Source organism: Colossoma macropomum, unplaced genomic scaffold (genome assembly GCF_904425465.1).
Source record: "Colossoma macropomum unplaced genomic scaffold, Colossoma_macropomum, whole genome shotgun sequence".
In the NCBI taxonomy this organism is placed as follows: domain Eukaryota; kingdom Metazoa; phylum Chordata; class Actinopteri; order Characiformes; family Serrasalmidae; genus Colossoma; species Colossoma macropomum.
This window is the reverse complement of record NW_023494785.1, coordinates 4,502,349-4,515,192: the sequence shown is the minus strand read 5'-3', so window position 1 is coordinate 4,515,192 and position 12,844 is coordinate 4,502,349. Positions and strand designations below refer to the sequence as shown.

General features: G+C 44.1%; 2 protein-coding genes across 2 annotated transcripts in view; both read left to right on the top strand.

Moving 5' to 3' along the window:
• The window catches only part of LOC118812938, a 93,712-nt gene extending 84,805 nt beyond the window's left edge, over nucleotides 1-8,907 (top strand). The window contains exons 2-3 of the mRNA XM_036578046.1: nucleotides 5,144-8,524; nucleotides 8,719-8,907. Coding sequence (XP_036433939.1) covers nucleotides 5,144-8,524; nucleotides 8,719-8,907 — 3,570 coding nt within the window. The remainder of the gene's footprint in view (nucleotides 1-5,143; nucleotides 8,525-8,718) is intronic.
• The window catches only part of LOC118815475 (rho guanine nucleotide exchange factor 4-like), a 116,784-nt gene continuing 111,541 nt past the window's right edge, over nucleotides 7,602-12,844 (top strand). Inside the window, exons 1-2 of the mRNA XM_036581622.1 lie at nucleotides 7,602-9,041; nucleotides 10,512-12,013. Coding sequence (XP_036437515.1) covers nucleotides 8,960-9,041; nucleotides 10,512-12,013 — 1,584 coding nt within the window. The 5' untranslated portion in view covers nucleotides 7,602-8,959. The remainder of the gene's footprint in view (nucleotides 9,042-10,511; nucleotides 12,014-12,844) is intronic.

Below are 12,844 nucleotides of genomic sequence, written 5' to 3'. Positions count from 1 at the left end.
CCTTTATATGGCACTAATCTGATACCTTGTGCCATTATTGGGTCAATATCAGCGGAAAATGCTGGATCAGAAATGAGAGAGAATAAACTTAGAATCCAGTCTGATTCTGTAACAAATCTAGCCTGAAGTAGCACAGAAGTGCCTGCAGTGTGATAAAACATGAAGCAAAATAAAGTCGGTCACTGGGGCTGTGTTATCGAAATGACTGTATGTTGCGGATAAGCTCATGGTGATCCATACAGCGATGGCCATATTGATATTTAGGAATTTACTTTTACACAGCGCTTTAGTGAAACACACTGGACATCCAACACGTGGCAAACATGCTGTAATAGCTGGGCTCTGCTGTTGTGTGCAAGAATGAAGTGAGTGTCCTTTACTAACTGATACTGAGGCAGGTTGTTGTAACACCCTGTCTTGCCCTGCACTCGTCTTCATCTGTTTATCCGCTCTTCTTTCCTTTCTCTTGTGCGTTTTGGTCTAGCCATGTGCCTCCTGGTTAACCAGCTTCCTGGTTATCTGCCTCACCTGTCCCTAATCTGTAGCCCCGCCCTCTCATTAGTCCCAGGCGTTTGTTCCCTATGTGTTTATACCCTTAAATATGTACACTTACCTTGGTTTCTAGAGAAATGGTGGCACAGGGGTCTCTGTCCTCTTATAGAAGCTGGGTGACCTCACAGCTATCCTGTAGAGGGGGGGAAGCAAATCTGGAGTAAAACCTGTAGAGAGAAAAAACGAATTAATTGAAACTATAGCTGAAAGTGAATATACTTACTATTATACAGGGGGATTCATTCGAAAGAGGCCCCAAATATTCTGTTGTAGCTCCCGCTAGGATGAAGCAATCTGAACCAAAAAAATACGCTACATACCTTGACGTATGTATAATTGATTGCATTACATGCGATGCTGGAAGTGATTTCTGTTTTCTGCCAGACACATGTTGATGCTGCCTTCCATGTTCCTGACTGTATCGGGTAGCATTAGAGAGGTTAAACGTCATGACGGCTGTCCAGCTCCTACCTCATCGCTCTGACGCGGGGTCATTTTGGCTTGTTCGAAGCTCCATCTACTGAGGAGCACATTGCACGTTGTTTCGTTCAGATTGCTTCATCCTAGCGAGAGTTATTACAGAATATTCGGGGCCTCTTTCGAGTGAATCTCCCTGTAGAAATGAGAAATGGACATGTAAATATTGTTGATGTTGCATATGTATATTTTATTGGTTGATGGTGAGCCAGTGTTGCATTGCCCCCCCCCGTAATCTGTATTGGTGTGTTCCAGCATCAATGACAGCAGGGTTTAGGCTATAAAGCTTAACTATAGGGGTTACTGAGGGAAGTGAAAGAGTAGGTTCGAGGCCTAGTGTGTAGTCTGTTTTTCCAGACATATTTAGTCGCTTCAAGCTGATGTTTAGACTGTGAGCATGAGTGCCGGATATTAGCTAAGGAGCTTATGGAGTCTTGAAGGGGAACCCAAAGGTTCTTTCCTGCTCATAGCCTTGCTGTACTGGTGACACCGTATCCCACTGCGCATGGTGGCGACGGTGAACCACTACAGTCTCCCTCTCCTTTACAGTTTTGTAGTTAGTTTCGCTTTCACAGATGTGGTTTAGTTCATGGTTCACAGGGTTTGAATTGTGGTGGAGGTCTTGGAGGGTCTCCTGTCTGTCAGGTCACCTCTGTATGGATACGTCCTTTCACACTATATTTTTATGAGGCATGTGTCGGGTTTCCAGTCCAAGTCGAGTGATGACGAGGCTGCTAACAGCATTTATTTCCTCTGTGTTCGCGGCTGCTGCTAACTTAAAGCTATAAAAGTATCTAAAGTTTATCATCAGTTTGAGATGAGCTCGGGCTCAGCTGAGTTTACGGGTTAGCCAGGGGGAGGAACACGATGAAAACTTTAAAAAAGATGGTCTTTCATTTTGTCAAAAAATTCACACTTTATTCAAAGAAGTAACTCAGGACCCCCAAAGTTTAATTCTGACCCCCCCAATGCCGCCCCCACCCCCACTCTCAGGTCAGTTGTTTGTTTTTAGCCTGCTGTGATTAGCGCTTAGCCGTTAGCATGTTGGCTGAGTGTTTGTAGAGCTGCTTTGTGTTGTAGTGCAGTTAAAACTAAATGGATGATGTTGGTGTACTGTATGTGATCTGTGGAATGTGTTAGTGTCTCTCTCTCTCTCTCTCTCTCTCTCTCCCTCTCTCTGTACGCTAGCCGGGCGCACAACGTTCTTCTTCATGTTTTGGATGCTTTGTGGTGACAGTTGATGGGTGTTGTATGGTATGAGGTTGATGAATCGCTTGTTGAGTCCGACTCTTGTCACTTTCTGTTTGTTTTGGCTTCCGCTGGACGCTGCTTTTGCGTCATGGACTGTCCTGATCTTGTAGCTCTAAACAAAGACTAATCCTGCGCGTGTGCTGTTTGTCTTTACTCGTAGTGATTGGAGGCTGTGTATTACTTATCTGTGGTTTTAAGGAGAAAACAAATCACATTTCTACAACTTAGATTCACTTCATGGAGAAATTATTTACTAGTGATAATTATGTCGGTTTGATTCAGTTCAAGTTGTCCTCAGAGCCTTGCACATTTAAAACTGTTACAGGCGTATCCCACCCCAGATATAGAATATATTGGTCCACGCGCCACTGACTGTTTGCCACTTGCATACAAAATCTAACTAGTTTTTAAGATTTTAAATGCACAGAGACCTTTATTTTGGAAAATAAACTAAGACAAATATTACAAATAACCGAGAGAACAAAAATAATGACTAGGCCTGATATACAATGATTTTATAAAAAATGTTGCTAGATTAAAATTATTTACTAAGCTAATTTACCAAGTATAATTAAAGAAAGGAAGGAAGGAAAAATCAGTAAATTGGACTGTGAGTGGAAAATGAGTAAGTGGAATTTACTGGACTGGACCTACTGAAATACTGTTATAAATACACTGTAATCTAAATCATTTTGATATATATACTGTTACTATATATATATCCATATGTGTCCAGTTGACGTCACTAATTTTGCCAAGACAAATTCCTTGGACATGCAAGCCAGTTGATTTTTTTTTCCTGATCTTAATATGATTATATGTCATTAACCCCTTGAATAGTGAGGACCAACCAACCAGTCCAAAGTTTAAATACACTCCTCTGTAACCTAAGAATATGTTTGCCTTGGAGTCCATGTAGTTACTGAATAATAAGCCTTAGTATGTAATCAGACTGAGATTTTGAGTGGTTAAACTCATACAGTAATACAGAAGGTGCAGTAAAACATACTGGCCTTGCAAGAGCAGAATTTGTTTACAAAGACGACACGTCCAGCAGTGGACAGTGATCGAGTGTCGCTCTGGATAAGAGCGTCTACCAAATGATGATGTAAATGAGTCACAGTCCAAGCCAAAGCCTGAATTGCTGCGAAATCTTCTACTCTGTCCAAGACTGGAGTTCTTGGGTTTAAATGGAAATTCCATCCACCTTAAAGAGCCATGAGGAGATAATCTCACACTCCTTCGTTCTTCACAGCATTAGCATAAACTCTCCTTCTCTGTATACATTTAGATGACGGGTCGTCGTCCAACAGGACTTATCTGAGGACTGATTTATATTTCCCTACTTAAGGATTGTTTTAAATAGAACTTCATGAACTAGTTATAGAGACATTTATAAATGTCTCTATATGACTTAACTGTTCTGTATGAAAATGCTAATGTATAAATGTATAATCTGTGGCAAATATTGGATGAAAGTATTAAAAAAAGGAATAGCTGACAGTTCCATTGTTGAGGATGTGGTTTGAGGCAAATGTGTAGTGACTCAGACGTGCCTCATAGCTTATAGACAGCTGCTAAAGCTAGTTTTAAAGCTACATTTGTCATTTTATATTGATTACAGGATGTCATACAGTTTAAAGAACCTCCACATAATGCAAGGGTCCTGTTAAGAACATTTAAATTGGTATAGAACTTTTACGTTATGCGCTTCACACTCACAGATCTTTATTTTCCAAACTTGGTTCTTTAGGGAATCCAAAGCGGTTCTTCTATGGCATCACTCAAAGAAAGAGTGTAGTTAACAGGCAAAATTAATGAAGCAAATGCCCCAAAACCATGCCTTGGCTGATCAACTACATTTGTGGTAGAGGGTTAAATTGTATAATTAGATTTTTGCTGAATTATTCCTTAAAGTGTTGTTTGTTTGTTTTTGTATATTCCTTAACCCCTGAACAAGCCATTGGACCCAACCTTTTATTACACACTTCTATAACCTAAGAAAAGCTCCATTAGTTTGCATTGAAGTCCCTGTAGTTACTGAATAATACACCGATCAGGCATAACATATAGGTGCACTTTGTAGTTCTACAATTACAGACTGTAGTCCATCTGTTTCTCTGCATACTTTGTTAGCTGTTCAGTGGTCAGGACCCCCATGGACCCTCACAGAGCAGGTACTATTTGGGTGGTGGATCATTCTCAGCACTGCAGTAACACTGATGTGGTGCTGGTGTGTTGATGTGTGTTGTGCTGGTCTGAGTGGATCAGACACAGCAGTGCTGCTGGAGTTTTTAAACGCCTCAGTGTCACTGCTGGACTGAGAATAGTTCACCAACCAAACATATCCAGCCAACAGCGTCCTGTGGGCAGCGTCCTGTGACCAGTGATGAAGGACTAGAGGATGACCAACACAAACTGTGCAGCAGCAGATGAGCTATCGTCTCTGTCTTTACATCTACAAGGTGGACTGACAAGGTAGGAGTGTCTAATAGAGTGGACAGTGAGTGGACACAGTGTTGAAAAACTCCAGCAGCACTGCTGTGTCTGATCCACTGCAGTGCTGAGAATGATCCACCACCCAAATAGTACCTGCTCTGTGAGGGTCCATGGGGGTCCTGACCACTGAAGAACAGGGTAAAAAGGGGCTAACAAAGTATGCAGAGAAACAGATGGACTACAGTCTGTAACTGTAGAACTACAAAGTGCACCTATATAGTAAGTGGAGCTGATAAAATGGACAATGAGCGTAGAAACAAGGAGGTGGTCATAATGTTACGCCTGATCGGCGTAAGTATTTGCATGAAATAAACCTGGAATGTTAGGGGGTTAAACTATTATGTGTTATGTTTTTCCACTGCAGGTGCAGGAAGCTCTTGAGGAAGCACCAAGTGACCCAGGTGGAGCAGACGAGTGCGAGTTAGGCTCAGAGTCACGTGGATGGAGAGAACGAGCGTCGGACAGTTCAGACTGGCACCGTGACTCGTGGGACGGAGAGGACGGCTTTTCGGCACTCCTTGGGGCGGAGCATCTTTACACTGGATGGCGTTTGGAGAACGGACTGGAGGCAGGGGAACGCAGAACACAGCACAGAGAGAAAAATACAAACTGCAGAGAGACTCCGAAGGAACCACAAAACTGCAGCACTCTTAACACAGAGCAACTGAACAAACAACACAGAAACACAGAGAACACGGACACAGAGGAGTTACACAACACAGAGGACTTGAATATACAGCACACAAAAACTCACAACGCAAGCCGAGAGGGACCCAGTACAGACCGCATAAACACACACAACAGAGACGTAGAGGAACCGAGCATCATACACAACACAGCGGACTTTAAAACACAGGACACACGCACAGAGAACACAGGCACTTCAGGTGTAGACCACACAGAAACTCATAGCAACGAGAGTACAGGTCCACAAAACACGGTCAAAAAAGACGAAACCACAAATCAAAACTTTGTGAGGTCACCGGTTAAAGACAACACAGGTGCACATTGTGCAGACACAGAAAGCAAAGACTTTACCGGTGCAAGCACAGCACAGGAGGAGAGAAAAGGCAACAGTGATGCACACAGTGAGAGACAACACTGTAAAAACTGTAAAGATGTGCATTACAGTGTCAACACTGGTTTACAGTGGACAGATGAATGTAGTTTAGATGATTCTAAAAGGCAAAGTAAGCAAAGTTTACACAGCACAGACAAACCTAACACAGGTATATATGAATGTATTAATATAAACATAAATGAAAGGTCACACAACGAGGGCCCACCAGGAATACACGAGTCGGGCAACCCAGAGGTAGAAATTGAAGAAACCACGCTGACACACTGCACTCAGAACCCAGACATATGCTGCAAAGATACACAAAGCACAGAGACCGTGGGCAACAGTACAGAAACACAATTCATAAAAGCATTTAGCGTCGCAGATACAGGTAACACAGGACAGATTACACGCTGCCAGCCAAGCCATTCCCTCCACTCAGACACACAGAGTACAGAAACAGACAATACAGGTCACAGAGCACAACCTTCTCAGGCTAGCCCAGATTTGCATCACAGAAACACAGCCAGCACAGTCCGAGAGCAAATCGACGACAAAACAGACGAGTACAGTTCACAAAGCAACAGTGGTGAGGACAGTCACACCGAGAGGCATAGCTTACAGGTGACAGGGTGGTGTAGCAAACATACAAGTACCTCAGACAAAGCTGACCATTCAGAAGTGAGTGAAACATGCTCTGTATACAGACACAGCCCATTTAGTTCCGGCACGCACACTAGTGAGAGCGGAAGGGCGCTAAGCACGCAAGACACTTCACTTGTTTACACGACAGAAGACATAACAGGCTCTGCTGAAAGTTCAGACAGGCCGGAGAACGCAGGAACAGCTGAGGAATACAGCTCAACTAACTGCACTAGGCAGGATGCACAGGCGCACCTGCATGCCTGTAGTCGCAACACATGGACTCAAGACACTGTATTTGAATCGAGTGTCCAGCCACAGACTATGCCAGCATGTTCAGTTGCTGAAAGAGCACTCTCAGATCAGACTGTGAACTCTTTAGTGTTGCTTAAAGAGGCTGTTTCAATTCCTAAGCTGGTTCACTCTGAAGGGACAGAAGCAAAGACAGACTCTTGTGTACCACACATTGGAACAGATTCTGCTGATGTTCAAGAGAGGCACCAGCAATCGGAACACAAGATCCTGACACCATCCTGCTCTAGAGACTTTGAGGATGTTGCCCAGATCTTCCAGCTAAATTCCCAACTTTCAGAACAGCAGGTTGAGGTCATTCCAACAGAGATAAATGGGTCAGGACTATTTCTGGCTAAAGAGTTTGAACTGCTATTGACTGTGCAGGACAGCGACAGAGGACCTTTGCCTGAGGAAGGGAGAAGCAGAGTGGAAGAGAAGGCTCATGAGGATACTCTCTCTACCTGTAGCCTCTCACTACAGCCCGGATCTCTGGAAAAACCTGCAGATCCCCTGCCCCTCCTACTCCTCACAAACAGTGACCTCAACTCCCAGAGCCCAGAGCTCTCGCAATCCTCTAATCTGACTTTAGAGAAAGACTTATCATGTTACTCCCTTTCTGCGGAGGAGAAGGTGGAGGATACGAGCCAGGCATTTGCAAGGTTCAAGGGAAAGGACTCTAAACATGGACAGAGAGTAGAGACACAGCTCTGTCCACCTCAATCAGCCATACATTTAGCAGAGATTTCTGCAGAGAGTTTAACTAGCACGGGCACCCCGCATAGCACTGTTGAAATATATGATCCTCTATTTATTGAACACAAGCACAGTCACATACATGAGCAGCCTATAGATCCTTCAGAGAAACAGACACTGGTTATTGATTTGGAACACATTGATTCTCCTCACTCAGATATCACGGTGACCCTGTGTCCGGAAACCAGCGCTGCTAAGATTACCGTAGACCCCCACCAAGCTGGCTTGCTAGCACAGGATATCCCAGGTCCTCAGTCAGATCAGCCTTGTCAAAACCTTGCTGTGTCCACTTACACAACTTTGGACACCACTCCAGAGGTCAAAGAAGCAGCAAGTATCAAGAGGTCGTACTTCTCAGCTTGTGACCAGTGGCTGGAGCCTTTTTCCGACGGTCCAGAGAGCGACTCTGAGGACAGTGACCAAACAGACTCCCTCAGTCAAGACAAGCCTGACCACTCAGTCTCTGAGCAGGGTTCGGCTACCTCGGAAGGTGCAAAGAAGTCTTCAGATCTGATCTGCCGTCTAGAATACGAGCAATACTGGAGCAGTGAGGATTCGGCTGTTTCTGGGCTTGGTGAAGACTTTCACTCTGACTTCTCACTGCCACAGGTGGAGCACCTTCCGCTGAAAGACTCCCTTGGTAAGAACACGTGTTTATATCCAGAAGGCCGTGTAGAGAATGCTGACCCAGACTTGTGCAGGGTTCAGACGAATCACTTAGACTCAAAAGCTTGTGCAGGCACAGATCTCGTACAGTTGGTTCATGCTGGAGTGGATCACTTGACACATTCTGCACGCTGCAAAGATAATCACCAGAGACATACGCACACATCACTCTGCACGGACTGTGTACAAGAGGCTGGTTTGGACCGCTCTTTGCCAAGCCAGCCGTGGTCTGAGGTCCTTGAACCCCCAGCAAGTTGTCTGGAGACAAAGGGTCATCTCCAGCCAGACAAGGAGCAAATAGTGTCCCAGTCTCTCCAGCCTTCCTGTTCTGTACTCCAGGAGAACAGAATAGACTCACACTTTATAGAAATATTTAACATCCCAGTCACAGAAAAGGGTGAAACAGAACACACTGCATTTTGCCAGCTGAGCCACAAAAGTGTAGACAGACAAAATACAGAAACACACAGTACAGGTCACAGATCACAGTTCACTCAGGCTATAAGCCTAGATATACACCACAGAAGCACAATCAGCACCTATACAGAGAGCAACCGTGGAAGGTACAGAGAAACAGAAGACAACAGAGCATTCATACAATCCACAGTGTGGGCAGCACACAGCCCAGCCCCAGGCCTGCTCCCTTCCCGAAGCCTGGAGCCTATTCCAGAGACAGAGCGCTGCTTGGAGTACTGCACTACTCCCGAGGATGAGGCTTCTCTAAGTGACAAGAAAGCAGAAGCCCAGCGAACGGGGAATGTAGAGATGAAGCCTGCTGAGTCAGACCGGGACGTCCTCGGGGTTACCTCAGGCATGCTGTCATCCAGCATCTCAGAAGGATGTGAAGGTAGCGCTTGTGATACAAATGTGTTGAAAAGTACTTGTTGAAATACTGGGTAATGCTTCATTTAAAGCCTGCCTACAAAGAGACTTCATAATACATGCGTAAGCATTGAATAACAGATTTTTAAAGCATTTACTAACAACTAATGCTGTTAATCACAAGATGACATAAGGTATTTTGATAAGTAAATGGCATTGCATTGACATGAAGCCTTAAACTAAAGTGACAGACATTTGTTCCGTTTATAACACTGTTATGAAGAATCATTAATTTGTTAGACTAGTTAAGAAAACCATATATCAGTTCTGTGTATTTCTACTTGAGTTAAAGTACAAAAGTACAGTTTCAACATATGTAACTCAACATATGTAAGGTTTTTCACATCTGCTCCACACAGATATTCATAGAAATGTGTGAATACAGACAGCAAACTTCTTAAAGTTACACTAAAGTACAGGATTTTTGTTTTACATGTACATTCATACATATAGAGATGATAGAGATGCATGATACATGTAAATATGATTGTCTAAGATCAGCAGACAAATCTTGGAACTGATAAATGAGGCCCTTAACTAGACCTCGGCTCTATTCCATTATTTGGGAATGATGCATCATAACAGTGTTATAAAAGGAAAAGTTTACCTCGCAGAACATCTGTTGACAAGTGACAAGTATTGCTTTATAAATATGACAAGTGTTGCTTTATAAATATGTTATTCAATTCTTATGCATGTGCTATAAAGTTCCTATGTAGGTAGCCTTCAATAAAGTAAGCCATTTCTAAAAGTGTTATTTTGGAACTATTTGTTTAAGAGAAAATCCTACTTAATTAGTGCCAGGATGAGTTTATTGATTTATTGTCTTATGAAATACTGAAGATATTAAGTGCATATTGTGCCAAGTGTTCCTCAGATGTAGTATTCCAACTAGCAAAATATCATCAACCCTCAAGTGGGCTACTATGGACAAAACTCATTTACACACGAAATTTTGCTGTATTGAGCTATTTATTCTTTATTAAATAAAAAATGTGTATTATTATGAGTGAAAATGTCATGATCACTTATAGCTTTTTCTATAGAAGTTAATTTCAGCTTATTTAGTTTATTTGGCACTCAAGTAAATGTTTTGTGTCTTTAAAAGACCATATATTTGATATAGTGGAAGTATGCAGTGCAATTTTTCTAGCCAAACAGTGAGCAACATAGTGTTATTTTATGGGAAGAGATGAGCTAAATTTAAGTTAAATTGAATGCATATATAATTAACCACATAACTATTGCATGTATATGGTAGAGCAAAATCACAATAACAAAGCTTGTGGGTTAAAAAGGTCACATAACACACTAAAAGTATACCTTTGTAGTTTGCGAGTCAGACGTGAGTACTATTAGAGTCAGAAAAGCATTGAACATTTTCTGCGTACTGAAATCATTTTAAAGTTTGTGCTACATTTTGGTTTTACTCCAGGAAAGTCTGAGGTCCAGCCATGCCCTGCTTCCTCAGATCAGAATGGAGGCGTGTGCCCACAGCCTGTCGACGTTGTCCCAGCCAAGAGTCCAGCGACAGCCTCTGTGGAGCTGGATACAAGCAGCATCAATAGCGAAGATCTGGAGGATCCTCGATCTCCTCCTGCAGGCAAATCACACAAATCCACAAGGACTAAAGCCAAGGCCTCCAAATTCTCTGTCTTTGCCAAAATGCCTTCCTTCAGGCGAGGAAAGAGTGCGTCAAGAGATGGCAACGGCAGTAAGGGCCACTCACCTGAGGGAGGGGTGGTGGACCTCCTTGTTTACAGGAGTCATCTGATCCAAGCTCCAGATTTAGCACAAGACCTAGAGGGTCAAGCTGACAATTCAGACGATGAAGTCTTCTACAAAAGTGATACATTGAATCAGACAGTGCTCCAGGTGTTGTCTGGTAGCCAGGTAGACACGGAAGAAGAAGAAGAGGAGAGGGATGATGATCGTTCGGTCCCTCTAAGCTCTACAGCATGCACAGGCCAAATTCAGGATGTATCTGACCAAAGGACTGTTGAGACAGAGGCAAGTGGAGTCACAGACACTGTCAAGCAAAGCACTGCTAGCGAATGTTCAGGCTACAGGAGGAGTAAGAGTACAGAGGGCCTAAGCCTTCGTCTGCGTTTCGCCCAGGCGCACAAGTCCCTGTCCAGCCTTTTTGAGTCTCGCTCCTTGGACAAAGACAGCGAGGAGCGGGAAGCACGACCAGAGGCTGAGGAAGTGCGTCCCAAACCCTCATGGAGGAAGCAGAAACGGGCAAAGGAGACAGAGCTCCTGAGACGCACCATGTCCGTTCCAGACGCAGATGGACCTAAAGCCACTCGGTTGATCCACAGTGATTATGCATCCCAGACCACGCAGGAACGACTTGGCCAGCAGGGGGCAGCACAATGCCACACGGACCCTCTTAGCAAGCGTGCAGTCTCCCAGGATGGTATTGAAGGTTCCCCACAGGGGTCCAAATCAGAAGGACGCAGGAGAAAGTGCCCTCCAAACGGTCTGTCGATCTCCTTCTCAGACTCTGGCCGCTTGTCATCTGATGACTCCTCCGAGGCCCCACCACCAGGTGACTCCAGTCCACTCTCGCCTGTGAGCCCCTCGACTCCCTCTGCACTGGCCAATCAGCTCTCTCCGTCCTGGTACAAATCATCACCAAGCACCAGTGACAACGCAGAGTCTCCAATGAGGCCCATGAGCCCCAAACCCAACAGCCCGCGGTCCTCAGGGTCAAGGCGAGGGTTCCGTTACCCTTCATCTCGGGCCAACACCCTCTCTCTGATTCTCATGGGACAGGGAGGGAGTGTCTTGGATCCTCCGGAAAGACCCAGGACCCTTAAACCTAAAGTGGGGCGCCAGGGATCACTTAGCCCCCTGAGCTCCAGCTGGCCCCTGGAGGACAGCAGTGCAGACAGCCAGTCTCAGGTCAGCCTGGTCAATGTCAGCGAGTTTGAGGTGAGCAGAGACCCATTTACTGTGCTTGCCAGTCTGTTTATTACCTTATGAATGTGATGTTTCAATTGTTACTCACAGAAAATGCACTATACATTAGGGATGTCGGTCTTGCTGCTGTTTCTAAAAGGATGCTGTGATATTGTGGATGGATGTTGTGATGTTGTGATGCAGTCACTTGTGATATATTTCCTGCACTAACACACCTGATTCAGCTTGTCAACATGCCTTTTAAATGAGAATGAGGTTTGAGGTAACATGGCAAATGGATTTGAGTAACTTGTCAAAAGAGTCTAATTCAAAGTATGGTGGTAGACTTAAACTGTGACGGCAGTGCCCTCTAGTGGAGCACCAGTGAATCACAACCAGCTGCTGATTAAGCAACCATTTAATGCTTAAGCCGGAGTAGATCTGATTAGATTGCATATTTATATACGCAGGGCACTCGCATGTCTGCTCTAGTGATGGTGATTACGTAGCCTTGGGACACCTCTGATCAGATTTAGAACTGTTCTGTGTCAGTTAATTTATTGTATGGTTTCACCTATAATATAACTTACCAGTCAGTACTTTGGACAAACAGAACCATTGTTAAGTAAAAAAAGTTCATCTAAACCCCTGAATTTTACTAAAAAAATGGGACACTGGGTTGATCAGAGTGTTTAAATCAGAGACCTGCAGTTCCAGAGAGCTACTATGCAGCACCAGCTGCAACCCCAATTCAACACTTTAAACTCAGATATGCGTGATGGTTTTGAGATGAGTGCTGACAGTCACCCTAAGCACATGACAGCATATGACATCTGTCATTACATCACCTGACAGGTAGCCGAG